The sequence below is a fragment of the Chrysochloris asiatica genome, unplaced genomic scaffold (assembly GCF_000296735.1).
Source record: "Chrysochloris asiatica unplaced genomic scaffold, ChrAsi1.0 scaffold00023, whole genome shotgun sequence".
Taxonomy (NCBI): Eukaryota; Metazoa; Chordata; class Mammalia; order Afrosoricida; family Chrysochloridae; genus Chrysochloris; species Chrysochloris asiatica.
Window position 1 is genome coordinate 18,087,473 of NW_006408541.1, and position 17,691 is coordinate 18,105,163.

General features: G+C 44.2%; 1 protein-coding gene across 1 annotated transcript; it reads right to left on the reverse strand.

The window, feature by feature from the left end:
* Window positions 1–13,498: 13,498 nt before the first annotated feature.
* WFDC2 (WAP four-disulfide core domain 2) lies at window positions 13,499–17,477 on the reverse strand. The gene is made up of 3 exons (XM_006839338.1): window positions 17,327–17,477; window positions 16,860–16,994; window positions 13,499–13,650 (listed from the first exon to the last, which is right to left on the reverse strand). Exons 1-3 carry the CDS (start codon window positions 17,475–17,477, stop codon window positions 13,499–13,501), a joined length of 438 nt encoding a protein of 145 aa, XP_006839401.1.
* Window positions 17,478–17,691: the final 214 nt, after the last annotated feature.

Consider the following 17,691-nt stretch of genomic DNA (forward strand, 5'->3'; position numbering starts at 1 on the left):
TTGGTTGGTGATGCATGGAGGGGATTGTAACCATGACAATGAAACGGTATACGATAGGATGAATGTAAAGCTAATGTTTTCCCATGTAAACTATCACATAACTCAAAATAAAACTTTAAAAAAGAAGTAAGGAAGAGGCCAATCCAAAGAATTTCTCCTTCCTTCCTTTTTCCTCTCCTCAACCAAGGACCCCTCGTAGGCCCCAGCTTATAGTTACCACTTAGCAGCAAAAGTTGACCAAGGAAAGGTCCTTAGCCGGAGGCTCCCCCTGGTCTAACCTACCAGTTTTCTCACCTATCCCATCCAGCCCGCAACTCTCTCTTTCAGTTAATTCTTCCTGTTCCTTACTGGGATCCTTAGTAGCCTCTGGTTCTCCCCACCATATCTACTCCAGGAGGCCCCTGAAGGAGTCTCGACTTCCTTGTGCCCTTAGGGTGCTGGTGGAGGGCCTGAGGCTCTATCTCCCATCTTCCTCTGATCCCTATTCAGCACCTGCCCCTCCTGTATGTAGTCTTCTCACTCAGTAAAAAACCTCAACCACCAGGTCTGATAGTCTACCATTAGCACTACATTTCCTGAGTTCAATCAGGGGTAGCAGAATTGCCTGCCAACTCTAATCAACAGGTGGCTGCTAGCAGCTGTCTAGCTAGAGCCTGTGATAAGGATTCTGGGGCCACTTATAGACTCATGGGAAGGAGCAGTCTGGCTAATAGCATGGGTGCTGATGGAAGAAATGAGGTAGTGTTCAATACTTTTGCCATCTGGAATTGGACTTTGTCCTGTCCAGGCCTCTTTTAGAATGCAAACCTGGGACAGAAGAGGGGAGAGAAGACATGGGTAGAGATGGTAGTTACCCATTTAGGCCCTAGCAACTCTGTCCAACTATCACTAGATGCCTTTGTTTCTGTCTTAAAGGGTTGCGGAGACACAGACAGGAATAGAAATCAGAAAAGGGGAAGCTAACAATAAAAACACTGCCCTCTATTGCCAAGGAGTGGCCTTACATACTGAACACCCAAAGCAGTGAATGGAGAAGCCTTCCAATCTTACCTGGTCCCTGGCATAGGCAGGTCCTCAGAAGATGATGAGAAAGATAAGGCTGGCCAGAAGAGCTGAGTTAAGGCATGTGAGGGCCCCAAACACTGATAATCTATGGTACCCCTACATTTGAATGAGCTATGTGAATTACATATACAATTTTTGTGTGTGTTAACTCTCCAGGATATAACTTAATTTAAAATGAGACTATAATATTAACAACTGAACACAAACGTGGCATATGCTATTTTAACAGGATGACATCAACTGAATTATAAAACAGTTTAGTGGGTGCAGGGCACTAAGATTTTTACTAGATTCTACATTATCTATGAAAAGAATATCCCACATATTCTAAAACAAAGAGAATGAGTCAGTGCACTTAGCTTTTCAACTATCAATGTGAAGTTCTGTTGACTTTCCATGAGAAACTGGCTTTTACCAACTTTCCTTTAAACAGTTCATACTTCAATTTTGATGTTTGTTTCATAATGAATGCTGTAATTATAAGTGAACAAATGAAAATAACTCACAAAAGAAATTTTGATGATTAGAAAACAAATATTACAACAAATCACTGCATTTGATTTTTAGATAGATCTTTCATCTCTAATATGTTATTATTGAAAATATTTTTCTATTCTTCTTGTAAATTCTTCTTACAAAATCACTCTTGTGATTTTGTCACAATTAAGCTGCCAAACACTATCTACTTCCATTCATAATAAAGGTAATGCACTCTGCTGAGGATGTTTTTGTTTCTTTAGAGACAGAAGAGAATTCTGTCGTGCTGTTTGTGGCCATTAAAAGTAGGATTATGCATAAAGCAATTTCAACATTGAGAAATATGCAGTCTTTTATCTTATAATCCTATGATCTTTCAACTAACTCCACTTTTCCATGAAGTTTTTTAAGCTCCTTCATTTGATTGATTATAAGATTAAATACAACGCCTACATGAGTAAAATGTCTTTTCTGAATATGTAAACTTTGTTTCATGTAAGAGTGAAATTGTCATATTTCTTTCTAACATTTTGTATTTAAGTCATCGGGATGAACCTGCACAAATGTCTTGAATGTCTTCATGCATTCTTCATCCACATTGTTTTAGAAGGAAAACCTATGTGAAAGAATGTCATACCCTTGTACCCGTCTTTTCATGCAAGATCCAAGTGTGTCAGTGATGGTGTATGTGGTCACATGAAACTGGTCTCTGGCAGAGGATGCTTCTGGAGGGAGCCCTTTGTCATTTATCTGTTTCTTTCTAATGATTCTACCACCATGAACATGAACTGCTTGATGACCAGTATTTGGCAGCATTTATTTTGTTGTGTTTTCAAAATCTTATGTAACTCACCTGATGAAAATGCTGCAATATATTTTTCCAAATAACCAATATCAATGCACACTCTTGTGTTTCCATTTTGTTAGCAATGTTTTCCGCTTCTCTTTTGGTCTTTTGGTATCTCCTTTTTTTTTTTTTTTTTGGTCTGGTCATCAGCAATATTTTCTAAGGCATCTAGAATTTGAGTATACGATTCCAGAATTGCACTCATTACTACAGCATGCACTTCCTAGCATGTACTAGAAAGGCATTTTAATAATCAATCATTGCCTAAATATGTTTTAAGAGATACCCATCAGTGAGTTGTTGCTGTTGATAGGCACCATTGAGTTTAAATGATGCTGGAGATCTCATGATAGAATTTTCCAAGACCAATGACTTGTTTAAAGCAAATACCTTTTTTCAATAACATAAACAGTGACTATACACACAGACCTCACCAGATGGAATACACAGGAATCAAACTGAAACATCTGTAGGAAGACATGATGGAGAAGTTCAATAGCATCAGCCAAACAAGACCAGGAGGAAACTATGGAACAGATCATCAATTGCTTGTATGCAAGTTCAGGCTGAAGCTGAAGAAAATTAAAACAAGTCTATGAGAGTCATCAAACAATGACCCTGAGTATATTCCATCTGAATTTAGACACCATCTCAAGAGCAGATTTGATACATAAAACACTATTGATAGAAGACCAAAGGAGTTGCAGGATTAATCCCTGAAGAAAGCAAAACTCATTGAAAACACAGGAAAGAAAGAAAAGACCAAAAAGGACATTAGAAGGGACTCTGAAACTTGCTCTTGGACATACAGAAGCTAAAGTAAGTGGAAGAAAATGAGCTGAACAGGAAATTTCAAAGAACAGCTCAATTAGAAAAAGTCAAGTATTATAAATGACATGTGCAAAAACTTGAAGTTAGAAAAGCAAAAGAGAACAAGCTGAAAGAACTGAAGAGAAAACTCAAGCCTCAGGCTGCAATATTGAAGAATTCTATGGGAAAATATTGAATGGCGCACGAAGGCTGAAAAGAAGATGGAGGAAATATAGAGTTGCTATGCCAAAAAGAATGGCCAATGTTTCAAGAAGTGCCATAGATCACGAACTAATGGTACTGAAGAAAGAAGTCCAAGCTGCACTGAAAGTATTAGCAAAAACAAGGCTTCAGGAATTGATGGAATACAAATTGAAATCTTCCAACAAACTGAGGCACTCACTCATTTATGACAAAACGTTTGGAAGACAGCTATCTGGCCAACTGATTGGAAGAGATTCATATTTGTGCCAATTCCCAAGAGGTGTCACAACAGAATGCAGAAACCATCAAATAATATCATTAATATCACATGCAAGTAAAATTTTGCTTAAGATAATTCACAAACAATTGCAATAGTGCATTGACAGGGAACTGTCAGAAATCCAAAACAGATTCAGAAGAGGATTGGAACTAAGGATATCGTTGCTGACATCAAATGGATCTTGGCTAAAGGCAGAGAAAATACCAGAAAGATGTTTACTTGTGTTTTATTGACTATGTAAAAGGTGTTCGACTGTGGGTATTATAGCAAACTACGGATAACATTAGGGAGAATGGATATTCCAGAACACTGAATTATGCTCATGAGGAACCTGTATTTAGACCAAGAGGCAGTCATTTGATCAGAACAAGAGGATAGTAAATGATTAAAAATCTGGAAGCTGTATGGTATACTTTCACCATACTTAGTCAATCTGTGTGCTGAGGAAATAATCCAGAAGCTGTAATACACAAAGACTGCAGCATCAGGATCGGAGGAAGACTCATCAAAATCAGTGATACGCAGATGGCTCAACCTTGTTTGCTGGAAGCAAAGAGGACTTGAAGTACTTACGGATGAACAGCAAAGCCTACAGCCTTCAGCATGGATTTGCACCTCAACATAAAGAAAATGAAAATGGTCACAACCAGACCAATAAGTAACATCATGATAACCGAACAAGAGATTGAAGTTGCCGAAGACTTCATTTTGCTTAGATCCACAATCAATGCTCAAGGAAGCAGCAAGCAATAAATCAAATGGTGCATTACAGTGGGCAAATCTGTTGCAAAAAAAAGAAACCTTTAAGTGTTAAAGAGCAAAGATATCTCTTAAAGGACTAAGGTGAGCCTGACCCAAGTCTTGGTAATTTCAGTCATCTCATATGCATGTGAAAGTTGAATAAGGAAGACTGTAGAAGAACCCATGCATTTGAACTATTCTGTTGCTGAAGAATATAGAGAGTACAAGGAATTCCAGAAAGAACAAATCTGTTTTGGAAAGAAGTATGGCTGGATTGTTCCTTAGAAGCAATGATGGCATGATTTCATCTCTCGAGATGGACTGACACAGTGGCAGCAACAATGGATTCAACACAATTGTGCGGACGGCCCAGGAGTGGACCGTGTTTCATTCTGTTGTACGTAGGGTCGTTATGAGTCAGAATCCACTAGATGGCACGTAACAATAACATTCATATGTCTCTCTGTCTAAATAGCTAGATATAGAAGAATAGGAAGAGGGACAGAGATCAGCAAAGGGATGGACATAGGGATGTTAATGTTATGAAGTACTGTGTAGTCAGTTCTGACTCACAGTGGACCTGTATAGGGTTTCTGAGTCTAAATCTTTGCATGAGCAGACAGGTTCATCTTTTCCCCATGGAGCTTCAACTGCTGACCTTGTCCATCATAATCTACATATCCTCTAGCAACACCACTCCCCCTGGATATTGGGGATGAGGCATAAATGGGAAAGGGCTGAGAGAGATGAGGAGAGAGTGGGGTGGAGAGAAGGTGGGGAATACAGAGAATGGAATAGAGAGTGAAGAGAGAGAGAGAGAGGAATAGTGAAAGGGAACAGGCAGAGGACAGAAAACAAGAAATGTAAAGAAAGAGGGGGAATAAAGGGGAAGAGAGCAAGAGCAGAGGGTAAAGGAGGGAGAGGGATGGAGAAGCATTTTACCTCTAAAAGAACACACACGAAACTGACGCAAATTTCCTACATGAGAAAAAAATGGGGGTGGGGAGGGGAAGTCAAGGGTGAAAGACATTTTTCATTGTATATCATTTACCTTTTGAATTTTGATCCATGTGAATATATTATTTGTGCCAAACCAAAGTTGGAGTTAAAAAAAAAGAACTCTTGTTTTGCCCCCTGCTTTTTGTATGGCTACAGACAAGTGACGTCACAGAGCTCCTGACTAGTCGTTACCTGGGACTATTTTCAACTACTCTGAGAATCCAAAAATAAAAACAAAACAAACCCAGTGTCAATTGCAACTCATGGCAAATTCAAGTGTTGCAGAATAGGGTTTGCACTGGGAGAACGACCAACCTCAAAGGCTTGATGTCACGATGAACCTGGGAACATGCCCTGAGCTCATGTTCATTGATTCCAAAGGGGTTCCTCCCTGGTCGGAGTGTCTGGAAGATCTGCTCTACCCTCTCCCATCCACCCACCTCAAACCAGGGCCAGTGAAGACAGGAACCGAGTGACAAGAATGGGTCATGTCCCACTGGTGCTGAAAGTGGCCACTTTATTGATTGGAAAAGGAAGCAGTGTGATCAGCTGGTAGGGGTACAGAGGACAGCAAGTGGAGAGGCAGCAGGATTGGAGCAGACACTGGGTCCGGCAGAGACTTCCCCTCTTCGACTCCCCAGACTGGTCATAACTGGAGCTGGAGGAAGGAAATCAGTACTGTAACATTGGCAACAATAACCATAGTACTTGACAAGAGTGTTGTTCGTGGACCAATCCACCTCACCTTCTCCACACAGAGCAGATCTCACCTCCTGGAACTCCTGTGTTCCGGTCATAGACTCACCTCCTTCTGCTTCAGAACATCCTGAGGACTCACCTGGGCATGTTGTACTCCCAAATGACCTCTCCTGTGGCCTTCCTGAGGAACCACGGGCCATCTATTTCCCCAAGACTCCCTCTACCCTCAGGAAAAGCCACCATTTCCACATTCCTTAACTTAAGCCAGGATTAGTTGACTAAATAGATTTTATTTATCCCCATTGTGGAGGCAAAGCGACTGCAGTTCAGAGAGGTGAAAAGACTAGTTGAGTGCCAGAGATAAAATTTGAACCCAGGTCTTCCTGACTGCAAAGCCCACCCAGGCTGAGCTGTTGGCAGTCACGGAGGCAAGTGAGTTGCATCTCTGTGGAGCTCTGGACCCCAGAGGAACATGGTTCCCTGTTAGACAGCAACAGCAGGTCCTTCTCTCTCGGCCCCACGGGCCTCGTCTGTGCAGTGCTGGAGTCCATCAATGAGCTCCAAGTTGCTTCACTGAGATTTCATCAAAGGCAGCACATGGGTTTTCAACTTTCAGGCCTGGCTTATTCTATTTCTCTGCCCTGTTCTATCTTTTCTTCCTGTTCCAGATTCCCTGAAACCTACACTTGGACAAATTCACTCCAGGGGCATCTCACACACAAAATTCCTGTTTCCTTTGACTTTTTCACTATACACAAAACATTTCTGCTTACACACAGGTTTAATCTATATATGTGTTCAAATATTCTAAGTTAACATTTAACAAGACATTTTACACATTCAGGTGTTGATCGAAAGGTAGTTTGAACCCAGCAGCCACTCTGCAGGAAAGATGCGGTTTACTTCAGTAAAGGTCACAACCTTGTGTCCTATAGGGTTGCTATGAGGCAGAAACAACTCAATGGCAGTGGGGTGTGGGTTATTTCTGGGGGGAGGGAGGGGTGACATTCAACATACCTCTGCTTCTTCTGATAGTTTTAATTGCTCCATATCCCTTGTCTTTTGCTTGATTGTTGTTAAGTGTCACCGAGTCAGTTCTGACTCATAGCGACCCTGTATAGGGTTTCCAAGATTGTAAATCATTTGGGAGCAGATGGTCTCATCTTTCTCCCATAACAGCAGCTAGTTGGTGGATTCAAGGACTCAAACTGCCTACCTCGTGGTTAGCAGTCTAGTTCCAATCCTACCAAGCTACCGCATTCCCTTAACTTGACATATGATAAAATTAATGAACGGAGATCCCTACAACTTCAAAGTATGTTGTTGTTGTTGTTGTTAAGTGCCGCCAAGTCGATTCTGACCCATAGCAACCCTGTATAGGGTTTCCAAGGAGCAGCTGGTGCGCTTGAACCACCGACCTTGCAGTTCAAACGACTTTGTAGTCTGATGCATTAGCCCACAGCGCCACACCAGGACTCCCACAACTTCAAAGTATAGAAGGGAGGAAAAAAACGTGGGGAAAATGCTTTGTTCTGTTTTTGAGAGGGTTGAGGAAAACTGTTTTTTCTTCTGTCTTCTGCCTTTCTTTGTTAGGGGAGCACATTTCCTAGTCACAGGGACATAGCTACTCACTCCATGGATCTATAAACCAAATAAAACTTCAACTAGTAACATTGCTCAGCTTTTCTTCTTGGACAGTCTCTTCACCGGGCCTCCTCCCTTCTCATCCTTGAGGAGTGGTTTTATGTCACCCTCCTGAGAAGCTGTCCCTGCTGCCCCTCCCCAGCCTTCCCTACCTCAGCCTGGATGGGGTTTTCCTTCTTGTGTTTCCACAACATCCCAAACAGCACTTCTCCTCTCCATCACAGCAGGGACTCCAGGCTACGCTCATAGGCCTGTCCATCTGTCTGTCTCAGCCACCAGACTGCAGACTCTGTGAGGCAGGGCCTTGCAAAGTGCTGCCCTACCTTACCACCCCAGCCCCCATGGGCAGACTCAGTTCCTGCTGCGGGTTTATTATTTTTCTCTATTTCCTTAGACTTAATGATTTCTTGGTTGTTATTGCTGATGTTGTCATCAAATTGACTCCTACTCCAGGTATTTCCATGTGTACAGAGTAGAATTGTTCCAACACCTTCAGGTCTGCATTCCGAGGTATCCCTGGGTGTATCTGAACCATCAACCATTCATCAAGCAGTGGGCGTTTAACTGTTTGCACCACACAGAAACTCCTTACTTTGTGATTTCATGCTGTTTTGTTTTTCCTTATGTATCGAAGAATGTGGGTCTCAAAGCCTTATCTTTTCAGAGCCCAGAGCCATTAAAGTTCTGCATTTTCCCTTAACCTGATAGAGTAGGTGCTCAACACAATTCAAATACATGTTTGATGAAAGGACAAATACTGTGTGATCTCACTTATATGAAATATTCTGAGGTAAAGGCGAGAGACCGAAGTTGATTAGTGGTTGTCAGGGGTAGGTGGGAGAGGAAAGGGGAAGACATTGTAAAGGAAGCTGTGAGTTGCACCTCATGGTGAAGAGAAATTTGGCAATGATTATTGGTGATCGTTGCCATCGTGATGAATGTAATTTTGTTGCTGTTAATTGCCGTCAAGTCGGTTCCAACTCATAACAACCCTGTGTAGGGCTTCCGAGGAGCAGCCGGTGGGTTTGAACCGCCACCTTGCAGTTCCCATCAACCTTGCAGTCCAGTGTTTATTCTATAGCGCTACACCAGGAGTCTGATTAATGTAATAGATATCATGAAATTATACACTGGAAAATGTGTTTATATATAGTTACATAACTCCTACTTCCATCGAGAGTCAATTCTGACTCATATAGACTCTACAGCACAGAGCAGAACTGCTCCCAAAGGTGCCCGAGATTGAGAATCTTTGCAAAAGCAAGGTTTGACCCTTGCAATTAGCAGTCCAATGCTTAACACATGGTGCCACCAGGAATCTTTCTTTGTATATGTTGGTAGAGTCCTGGTGTGGTGCTGTGGGTTAATACGCTGGACTGCAAAGTTAATTTGAACTAACTGCAAAGCCAGCGGTTCAAGCTCACCAGCTGCTCCTCGGAAACCCTACATAGGGTCATTATGGGTCAGAACTGACTCAATAGCACTTAACAACAAATATCTGCTGTTGTTTGTGCTGTCAAGTCGGTTCCAACTCATAATGACACAGAACCAAGCACTGCCCAGTCCTGCTTCATCATCCTCACAATTGTTCCATTTCAACCCGCTGCTGCTTCCACTGTGTCAACCCATCTCCTTGGGAGTTTTCCTCCTTTACTGACTCTCCATTTTCACTGTCCTCCAGGAGCTAGTGTCTCCTGGTAACATGTCCAACCATGACAGACAATTCTGACTTCTAAGGAGCATTTCAGCTATACTTCTTCAAACACCGATTTGTTTGTTCTTCTAGCAGTTCACGGTACTTTCAAAATTCTTCATCAGTTCCATAATTCAAATGCATCACTTCTTCTACTGTCTTCCTTATTCACTGTTCAGCTGTTCCATCCAGATGAGGCTATTGAAAACACTATGGCTTGGGTCAGGCGCACCTTAGTCCTCAAACTGCTATTTCTGTTCTTGAACACTTTAAAGAAGTCTTGTGCAGCAGATTTGCCTAATGCAATACATCATTTGATTTCTTGATTGCTACTTTCATACTCATGACTCATACTATTGACTGTGGATCCAAGCAGAATAAAGTCTTTGATAAGTTCAGTCTTTTCTCCTTTTATCATGTTGTTATTCACTGGTCCAGCTGTGATTTGCTATCTTTATATTCAAGTGCAATCCATACTAATGGCTGTAGTGTTTGATCTTCATCAGTAAGTATTTCAAGTTCTCTTCCCCTTCAGCAAGCAAGGTTATATTATCTTCCTATTGCAGGATGTTAATGAGTCTCCCCTCAATCTTGATGCCACGCTCTTCTTCATATTTTTCTAATATTTTAAAAATCTTCTTGATGGATTATTTGCTCAGTATACGAATTGAATAAGTATGGTGAAAAGCTACAACCCTGGCACACACCTTTCCTGATATTAAATCATCCCGCATCTCCAGGTTCTGTTCGAAAGATTGCGTCTTGGTCTACATACAGGTTCCTCATGAGCACAATTAAGTGTTCTAGAATACCCGTTCTCAGCAATGTTGTCCATGGTTTGTCATGATCGACAGTCTAGAGCCTTTGCATAGTATATAAGGCATAAGTAAACATTTTTCTGGTATTCTCTGCTTTCAGCCAAGATCCATCTGGCATCAGCAATGATATCCCTAGTTCTACATCTTCTTCTGAATCTGACTTGGATTTCTGGCAGTTCCATGTCAATGTATTGACGCAAATGTTTCTGAATTATCTTTAGCAAAATTTCACTTACGTGTGATATTAATGATATTGTTCAATGATTTCTACATTCTACTGGATCATCTCTCTTTGAAATGGACACAAATACGGATCTCTTCCAATCATTTGGCCAGGTAGCTGTCTCTCAGATTTCTTAGTATAGAAGAGTGAGTGTCTCCAGGGTGTAATAACTTGTATTCCATCAATTTCGGGAGCCTTGTTTCTCAACAATGACTTCCTTTAGTACCATTGGCTCTTGATCACATCCTACCTCTTGAAATGGCTGAACATCAATCATTTCTTTTTGATACAATAACTCTGGGTATTCCTTCCACCTTCTTTTGATGCATTCTGCATCGTTCAATATTTTGCCCATGTTGTTGTTAAGTGCCGTCGAGTTGGTTCTGACCCATAGCAACCCTGTATAGGATTTTCAAGGAGCAGATGGGGAGTCTGCACCACCGACCTTACAGTTCAAACCGACTTTGTAGTCCAACGCATTAACCCACAGCACCACACCAGGACTCCATTTTGCCCATAAAATCCTTCAATATTACAAGTTGAGGTTTGAATTTTTTCTCCAGTTCTTTTGCTTAAAAGATGTTGAGTGTGTTCTTCCCGTTTGGTTTTCTAACTCCAGGCCTTTGCACATTTTATTATAATACTTGACTTTGTCTTTTCAAGCTTCCCTTTGAAATTTCTGTTCAACTCTTTTTACCTCCTCATTTCTACCATTCACGTTAGCGTCTCTACACTGGAGAGCAAGTTTCAGAGTCTCTTCTGACATCCATTTTGGTCTTTTCTTTTTTTCCTGTCTTTTTGATGATCATTTGGCTTCTTGATGACATCCCACAACTCTTCTGGCCTCATACATCAAATTTGTTCTTGAAATGATCTCTTAATTCAGGTGGGATATGCTCCAGGCCAAATTTTGACTCTCGTGGACTTGTTTTAATTTTCTTCAGCTTTGGTTTGAACTTATGATGATGGGCAACCAATGGTCTGTTCCACAGTCTGCCCCTGTTCTTGTTTTGGCTGGTGAAACCGAGCTTCTCTATTGTGTCTTCCCACAGATGTAGTCAATTTGATTCTTGTGTATACCATCTTTTTGTTGTTGTTGCTAAGTGCCATCGAGTCGGTTCTGACCCACAGCGACCCTGTATAGGGTTTCCAAGGAGCAGCTGGTGAGCTTGAACTGCTGACCTTGCAGTTCAAACAACTTTGCAGACTGGCGCATTAACCCACAGCGCCACACCAGGACTCCATCTAGTGAGGTTCAAATATATATGCGACTTAAAAAAAGGTATTTGCAATGAGGAAATTGTTGATCTTACAAAATTCTGTCATGCAATCTCCAGCATCATTTCTATCATGAAGGCAATTTTTTCCAGATACTGACTCCTCTGCTTTGTTTTTGACCTTCACATTCCAATCACCAATCACCAGTAATTATCAGTGAATCTTGATTGCATGTTTGATCATCCTCAGACTGAAAAAGATGATAGAATTCTTCAGTTTCATTATCACTGGATTTAGTGGTTGGTGAGTAAGTTTGAAGAATGGTATTAACGCATCTTCCTTGTAAGCATATGGATAGTACCTTGCGGAAGACAGATGGTTGGATTTGGGATATATGTGAAGGCAAAAGAAAAACAAAACCCAAATCTACTGCTTCAAGTCCATTGTGATTCACAGCAAGCCTGTGTGAAGGTAGACGGGGTAATGTTGGTTGAGGAGGTTGGTCCTGAGACAACATGTTTTTTGTTCTTCAAGAACATAGTATGTCAGAAGCTAGAGGGAGCAGCTTGGCCCCAGGAGAGGGGACAGTGGCTACAGGGATCAGCGAGAGAGGACGCTATGTCTGCCCAATGGGAGGCAGGAAAAAAAACTGACCTTTTCTTTCACCAATAAACTTGGATTTTCAAGATATGCATTGAGGAACCAGTTAGCTTCAGTTCAATTCTGTAAGTGTATGTGTGTGCGTGTGTGTTTAATTATTGTAAATATTAGTGTGTGTGTGTGTGTGTGTATGTAGGATGAGCAGCATTGGACTGCCAACCACAAAGTTGGCAGTTCAAACCCACTAACTGCTCCTCAGAAACCCTATACAGGGTCACTATGAGTCGGAACTGGCTCAACAGCACTTAACAATATGAGTCCGTTTAAAAACTGCTACACTGCTGTATAGTCCTGGTGTGGTACTTCAGTATAGCACTGGACTGCTAACTGCAAGGCTGGAGGTTCAAACCCTCCTGCCATTCTTCGGAAACCCTATACAAGGTCACAAAGAGTCAGAACTGACTCAACAGCACTTAACAACAACACAGTGCTCTTTGTTCCCCAATTCATACCCCCAGAACTCCTTATCCCCATCTGCAATGAAATGAGTTCCTTTCTGTGAGCTTAAAAGATTTTTTCCTTGAGATGAGACCTAAGGAGTTTTTGCTCCAGTTTTCTATCCCAGAGGGTTTGTTACCTTTGGGGGAGGGTTCAGCTGTAGGTATGGCCCATGAGTTCTGTGTGGGTGCTGCAATGGATTATTGAACCAAGAAGAGAAGTGGAGAGTACCATGGGAGGTACGTCTGACCTCCACATCATGGGAATCAGCTTTGCACTGATGGCAGTTTTCATCATTTCTCCTCATGAAATTAAAAGGTTCTGGAGCTACTTCAGATACTGTTACTTTATTCTGCTTTATTCTTCTCCATGGCATGCATCTCCTACCAATAGAACGTACTTAGGTAATTCCTTTGTTTATCTGCCATCTCCTCCCACTAGAATACAAACCCCACCAGACAGAAAGGTTGCCTGATTTGCTCACCCATGGGGTACCCACAGCACTTAAGCCCAGTGCCTGGCATATGACCCCTCCCTGACCGAGGCGCAGTAAATCTTTGCAGACTGACTCAAAGTAAACAAAAGGCCAAGTAAGTGAGCAATAGTGTTTGCCCAGGTCTTGATTCTCAGATTCCTGTCACTCCTGGGCAACCATGAGGAACTCCTTCCCCATCCACCTACCTCAGAAGTTGGGTGTGACACAGGATACATTCCCACAACCATTGCGGCAGCATTTTCTCTGGTCCGGACAGTCGCTGTCTACCTGGCACTGATCCTGGCAGATGCCAAGTGGGAGAATGCCTGTGTCCAGTCGGGGGCAGGAGCCTGGCTTTTCTGATAGAAAATGAAAGGAAAAGCTGGTGGGCAAAGGAGATGCAAGGAGATGCCCCCTATCCTCAGCCCCTTGTCCTGGTTTCGCAAATAGTAGACGTGACTGCCTGGAATCATCCCAGAGGGCCTAGGAAGACCACCTGCAAACTCCTCCTCCCCATGATCCCACATAGTTTGGGAATTCTAGGACTTCAGATTGAGTCCTAATTCTGCCAGATCCGAACTTCATAACCTATGGCCAGAACTTGTCCAGAGCCCCCAGATCACGGACCGACCAATGGAGACAAATTTCTCCCGGAAAGACCAAGCTGCTTTGAAATAATAAGGATAATGAGCCATTCCGGACAGCTAACAGTTAGCCCCTAGAACACGCCAGGCCCACCTATCTCTCAGTTGGTTGTACTGTGGTGGGGTGGTTTGGTGTGATAGTGCAAGCTAAACCACTATTAGTTCAAATACCAACAGAGTCATCCATGATGAACAGGTTTTCAGCACAGCTTCCAGACTAAGTCGAGGAAACAAAGCCAGACAATCTATTCCTAAAAGTTAGCCAATGAAAACGTGATGGCTCACAGAGAACACTGTCCAACTATTGCTCGCTATAGTGAGGTCATCTGGAGGCTAGGGCTCTAGAAGATATCATGTTTGGTAAGTAGAGGGTCAACTAGGGCATGGGTGACTTTCAGCAAGATGCATCAGCACAGTAGCCACAACAGTGGACTCACACATGCCAGTATGAGCTCGACACAGGATCTGGTAACGTTTTGTTCTGCTGTAGACAAGATCACCATGAGTCAAACTAACAACAGGTGCCGGGCATTATTCTAAGCACCTGCCATGTAGTAACTCAACTTAGCCTCGTGTTATAAATGAGGACACTGAGGCACAGATTAGTTAAATAACTTGCCTACGGTCATATTGCTTAGAGGCAGCATTTGAACCCCAGGAATTCTGGCTCTAGAGGCTATGGGCTAACTATTATGCATGATGATGCTTCACAAGCCATAGTGTGCAGTGTAACATGTGACAGTTTGCACACTGACAATCTCTTACTCACGGTTACAATTACACAGCATTATGGCTCCCCAGACACACTCACTCATCCATACACAATCACACCTTCTTTCACTAACACACACACTAACAGTTAGCAGTGATGTGCCTTTGACAAAAGCCCTATGAGCAAATCCATTCTCTTCTTTAATGCTCACATCAACTATCTCCTTGGTAGGGAAGGTTTTTAACCCCGTTCAGGTCACAGATGAGGAAAATGAGATGCTACCCAACACCACCAGGAGGTCCACAGCACGTAACCACCACCACCACCCAACACTGCCGCTCCGAAGTAAAACCAAGACCTGAGCCTTCTAACGTCCGTTCCAACATGCTGGTTTGTACATAGCTTATCCCATTCCACCTGAGATCATCACGTGTATGTGTGTGTATACACAATCCACTTCCTAGACCAATGAAGGGGGAAGTGAGGCTATCATCCCAAAAGCCCCAGGGGCAGCTCTAGCTAAACTTAAAACACAGATAATAGATTAAGTGATTAGCTCCAGAAGACACGAATGGTTATCTTCCGGGCACAAAGAAATCCATTCCCTTGAAAAGAAAGCAGAGGTCCCGATTCCAGGCTCCCCTGAGACAAAAGGGATAGGAAATCCATTTCTAACAACACAAGTCCCTGTGTCTTGGGTATCTAGTCTTTAACAACATACTTTATGTGTACTATTTCATTTAGCCCTCATGCCAATTCGGTAAAGTCTGCATTCTTTTGCAGATCAAAAAGCAAGAGCCAGAGTGATAAAGTGACTCACTCAAGATAACCCAGTTTGGAAACATCAAAAGGAGAATTCAAACTTTCAAGCTACCTCCCTGGCTCAGGAGGCCATCTTGCCCTGTCTCTCTTTTTTGCCTCAGTCTGTCCATCTGAGACAAGGGCACAAACTCTTCATCCATCTAACAGCAAAAGTTTGATGGGCCAGCCCTCCCTCCGCATAAGTGTGTATGTTGTTAACTGTTACGGAGTTGGCCTCATGCACAAAGGAAGGAAATGGTGACAATGTTCTGGATTACACATTTCAGATCAATAGCTGATTTTTACAAGGACATCCAGGCCTTTCTTCCTGGTCTATCTTAATCTGGAAGCTCCATGGTAACCTTGTTTAGTATCATAGCAACATTCATAAATCCACTAACAGACAAGTGGTGGGTGCATATGAGCTACATGCACCCCAGGGTCCCCCCACAAGGAGAGAACCTCCCTGAACCACCCCACTGCTTTCTCATGGATGTCTGGGCTCCTTGATTACAAAGCTTTTCAGCCCTTTTGGCATCTTTAATGCAATAACAGAGAAAATACGACTGGGCTCTAATTTGAGTAGAGAGGCCCGTAGTAATTGTATTTCCGGGCTCCATCACATCCCCACCTCTAACCCTCAGTTTTTTCCCCCCTGTAGAAGGAGAAGCTGGGATTCATGCTGTCTAGGGCCATTTCCCGCTCTGATGACGCTGTGAAGACTTGCTCTCTCAAGTGCCTTTCACAGAGCACCCAAGTTACCCATCTTGCTCAACCCTTAGCATAGAAGGAAGGGATGGTTTTAAAAATAAGGAAGGAAATGGAGAACGAAATTTCAAGGGAAGAAGCCTGGCTTGCTTCAAACCATCCAGGCAGAAGCTGAGCCCGGTCATTAGGACTCAGGCCTAACCACTTGATGGCGGTGTGACCTTGGAAAAGACCCTTTACCACTGGGTCCGCTCACGTCCACAACTTTAGATGAACTGGAGTCTCTTTCCGCCTGGACTGAGGAATCTAGGGTGTCCTGCCAGGCCAGGCGCTCCAAATCCTTCCCCTAGAGAAGGAGGACCCCTGTACTCCACGAGGGATGAGCACCCCAGGCCTGGGGGCCAGCTCTCAGCATTAGGCTTCCCCGCAGGCTCCTGCCGCCGGGTCCCGGGCGCCCGGGGAACAATGTCCCGCTGTGCGCACCGGGAAACCGGTCACGCACCAGAGACTTGAATCCAGTCCAGGTGGGGGCCCCCTCCTATTCAGCTGCGCTTCAGCGACGCCTTTGTCTCTCCGATGGCCAGGTCAGAGAGGGGACCACGAGTCTGGTTCCATCGCCTTGAAACTCCCCTGGGTCCCTGGGCCGGACCCGTCATCCTGCCCCTTCCCCGCGCTCAGCCCTCCCGGGTCGCCTCGGGGTTACCATCTGGGAGCACGCAGAGGGCTGAACAGCCCGTCCGGCAGCACTTGAGGTAATTGGCGCAGTCTCCATCCGAGAAGCACTCCTCCGTGCAGTTTTGGTCGATCGCGAGCTTGGGGCACACGCCTGCTTTCTGTCCTGTGCAGCGGAGGACAGGGGGACAGTCAGCAGTGGGCCAAAGTCCCAGAGGACGCCCACCTACCCTGGAGCCCCAAATTTCACCTCTGGCCATCGGACTCCCTTACAAAGTACCTAAGAACCCCTGAGCTCAGAGCCCTCAAATCTCAGCCTTTAGAAGGTCCCCCACCCACAACAGCTGAGGCTCTAGGAGCTCCCAAAGGACCCTCCTCTTCTTGTCAGCCTCCCCGTCAGCAGAGTCCTGCCGTCAAGCTGCAAGGTCACCACTTTTAGGCCCCAGGGGCCCCCAAAGCCTTTATGGGTCTCCCCACATCCACCCCCGGAACCCTGACTTGTGCAGCGCGGGAAAGGGTAGGCGGTGGCCGGCAGGGTCCTGCGCTCCCCAGCCCACTCACCTGCGTCGCCGTGGCCCGGCGGCAGATCGAGCAGCAGCAGGCCCAGCAGAAGGGCAGCGGCGAGCGGACCGAGGAAGCGTGCAAGCATGGTGTTAGCAGGGCGGGTGCAGGTGCGAGCCGGCCGAGCAGGGGGATTTAACCGCGGGCTCCGGGGGGCGTGGGGGGGGGCGGGGCCGAGGCGGCCAGGCAAAGGACTCACGGGGCCGGCGGGCCGGTTGCCACCTCAAGCCATTTCACAATCCCCCGGGATCAGGTGTCGCTCTTGGCCCCTGTGGGAACCAGGAACCTTAACAGCTTCCAGG